Source organism: Cibotium barometz, chromosome 10 (genome assembly GCF_041138505.1).
Source record: "Cibotium barometz isolate CiBa-2024 chromosome 10, ASM4113850v1, whole genome shotgun sequence".
NCBI classification, from domain to species: Eukaryota; Viridiplantae; Streptophyta; class Polypodiopsida; order Cyatheales; family Cibotiaceae; genus Cibotium; species Cibotium barometz.
In genome coordinates, this window is record NC_141055.1 from 42,603,031 (window position 1) to 42,606,007 (window position 2,977).

At 47.9% G+C, this 2,977-nt stretch overlaps 1 protein-coding gene across 1 annotated transcript; it reads right to left on the bottom strand.

The window, feature by feature from the left end:
* Positions 1–1,033: 1,033 nt before the first annotated feature.
* Positions 1,034–1,810, bottom strand: LOC147634931 (phospholipase A1-Igamma2, chloroplastic-like). Its single transcript, XM_086803310.1, has 2 exons — positions 1,635–1,810; positions 1,034–1,514 (listed from the first exon to the last, which is right to left on the bottom strand). The coding sequence occupies exons 1-2, from the start codon at positions 1,808–1,810 to the stop codon at positions 1,034–1,036; spliced, it is 657 nt and encodes a 218-aa protein (XP_086659436.1).
* Between the last annotated feature and the right edge of the window lie 1,167 nt (positions 1,811–2,977).

A 2,977-nucleotide genomic window follows, 5' to 3' on the forward strand; every position in this document is an offset into this window, starting at 1 on the left:
GCAACAGTAAGATACAGTTTAAGGAGCATGAAAGTCATATAGATATAATACTTGTAATATTCCATTTTTCTTTGTGTAATAAACATAGGCTTTACATCAATTTACAATGTTTGTGAACCCCTTCCAAAATGTGAATTACATATCATGCATAGTGCTCTTTAGCTATAAGATTCATAGCAACATTAATTAAGCATACCCCCATTAATTAAAAAATGCCCCCATTATGCTTTTGTAGTTTTCAAACATGTGAAAGTGAAGGAAAATTGGGATGAGCATAGCCTATTTGAAGCACTTATCCGTCTATGTTAAATTTGAGAAGCACATCGTCAATAGTGGATACAGTTGGTAAAGAAGCATATGGTGCCTTTAGAAGAGACGTACATGAACTGCTATTGTAGTCCTTCGGACTCGACCATTCAATTTCGTCTAGGTCTCAAAAGGCGACAAGGTGGCAATCCTTTACTGTGGATGCACAACCTTTGAAGATCAATGATTCAACGAGCATACATGTGCTTGGATTTCAAGACTGGACACCATGTTTCGAAAGTGGCAATTCTTTTTTGTGGATATTGCACAACTTTTGAAGAAATCCAAGAGTGGACACCATGTCTCAAAAGTGGGTAATTGTTTTCGGTGATGCATAACATTTGAAGAACCTTTGAAGATCAAGTTACTGTGAACCATGTTTTTTTTAGAACATAAATATAATCCATATACAAAAGTCCTCTCCTTAACAAGTGTCACTCCTGCCCTACATCCAATCACTATGAATAGCATGCTTTCATATGAATATGCAGGCTACAATTAATATTTGTCTTAACTATTGATTTGAAACAGTGTAAATGAGGCAGAGAGATTCGGGCCAAAGATTCGCCTTGGAAGATATGTTTGGTATGTACTATAGTAGGGGCCTTAGATACCAGACCGAGAGCATGCGCAGGTTACATGTGACGCCACCCTTGTGCGGACATGTTGTGAGTCGTGACACCACCCTTGTGTGTAACACGAAGGTGTGGAGAACGTGCGTAGGTTATTAACGGACATGTTGTGACACCTGCACCCTCGTGTGATCTCCCCCGAGGCTGTGGCTCTCCACCGTGATACTGAGCTCCACCGCATCATCCTTGTAGAGATCTAGCAGCCTGCGGATCTCTTGCCTTAGCTGCTCTCTGGCGCTAAAGCGGTTCAAACGGGAACCCTCCAGGGTGGAGGTGTAGAGGCTGAGGAAGCCACGCTCCGCTTTCACACCGGTGTGAATAATATCATCGTCCACTATTTTTTCTTCCTCAACTTCCTCTTGCAGGGCATGACGATGAAGCCACTCAGCGGTGTGGTGGCCATGGTGCTCATGCAGATGAGTGCGGCGGGCATCGGCTGCAGCTATGTCATCCTTGGGGGCGTTGTCGTCCCGCAGCTGGGGCGCCAGGGCCACCAGCACGTCGCGGATGTCCTCCGCCCACTCCGTGGAGGTGACCGTCCCCCACCAGCACAGCACAATATCTTTCCGTCCCAGCCTGGCAACTTCCTTGGCTTACGTGCACACAGCGACGTAGCCCATCTAGTTGCACTGCCTTTCCTCTGATCCGTCGGGGAAGCAAATCACCCCTGGGAAGGAGAACTCTGACGTCGCGTACAGGTACTTGGTGACTTGGTAGCCGCAGTCCGCCATGTCCAGCTCCTGGAAAAGCTTGGCCCAGCTGAACTTGCACCGGCCATAGTGTATGGACTCGGGATGGGAATCGAAGCTGTCATAGCAAACCGGCGTGAGCTCTCCATACCGTAGGATCTCCTCTCTCAAGGCGTCGTTCATCACCGGGTCGAGCAAGCCTTGCCAGTGACTGGCTCCTTGGATCTCTCTGCACTTGTGAGCAATCTTGCGCCGTCGAGAACGTCGTGGCCTGACTCTGATTGAAAAAGGAGCTGGGAGCCATTTGCAGGTGATTTACTAAACTTGCACTATGGCTTGTGCAAGTTTAGCCTGGCAAAGCTTTTCCAGGAGCTGGACATGGCGGACTGCGGCTACCGAGTCCCCAAGTACCTGTACGCGACGTTAGAGTTCCCCTTTCCAGGGTTGATGTGGTTCCCTGACGGATCAGAGAAATGGCAGTCCAATTGGAACGGCTACGTGGCTGCGTGCTGGGCTGGAGCGGGGGACGCTAGTCACCTCCACGGAGTGGGCTGCAGGATGATGAAGACGCCCACAAGGACGACGTAGCTGCAGCCGGTTGCCGCACACATCATCGCCCCCACTGCGCCGACCTGCTTCATCTCCATGCCCTGCAAAAGGAAGTAGAGGAAGAAAAATAGACTCGGACGATCATGATCACGCCAAGGTACACGCAAACGGGAATTCTCTTGTGTTCTGTTCCACTTCGAATCGGCAGCCGGTAGGGGGCCGAACAATGCGTCCCCTGTATACTTTGAGGTATTTGAAGCAATGCGATGTATACTTTGAGGTATTTGAAGCAATGCGAGGTGAGCTTGTGCAAGGCTTTGAGCGCTTCTAATAAGTTCTAGACTCAAGCATTGAGCGGCTTGTAATAAGTTCTCATTTGCCCTAGACTCAAGCACAGTACGAGTTTCCTTAACGCACCCTAGAGTCATCGTAAGATTATTAAAAAGGGAAACAATCCTCAAAGTTACATGTTGGTAAGGGTGTATTTTACCACGTTTTGTATTTAGAAACCTCTTCTAGTTCTAGTTTTGGTATCTCTTGAGCCCACTACTAATTCGGATTGGGGGTTCTTCTGATGTTTAGTCCTGGTCCAGTGTCTAAGGACCCCTTATCACTCTTCGAGTGCACCGTGCCAACCATCAGGCAATAGTATATCATGATTGGATGGTCGGATAACTTGTTTTGGCCACCAAGTCCAAATTCCCCACCTAAACTTAGGACATTAGCAGCAATCGGATTGGATGGGTATGCTTCGGAGGAGATTTCCCCCTTTGTTTGGGGTTTTTTGAATCCATTGCACAG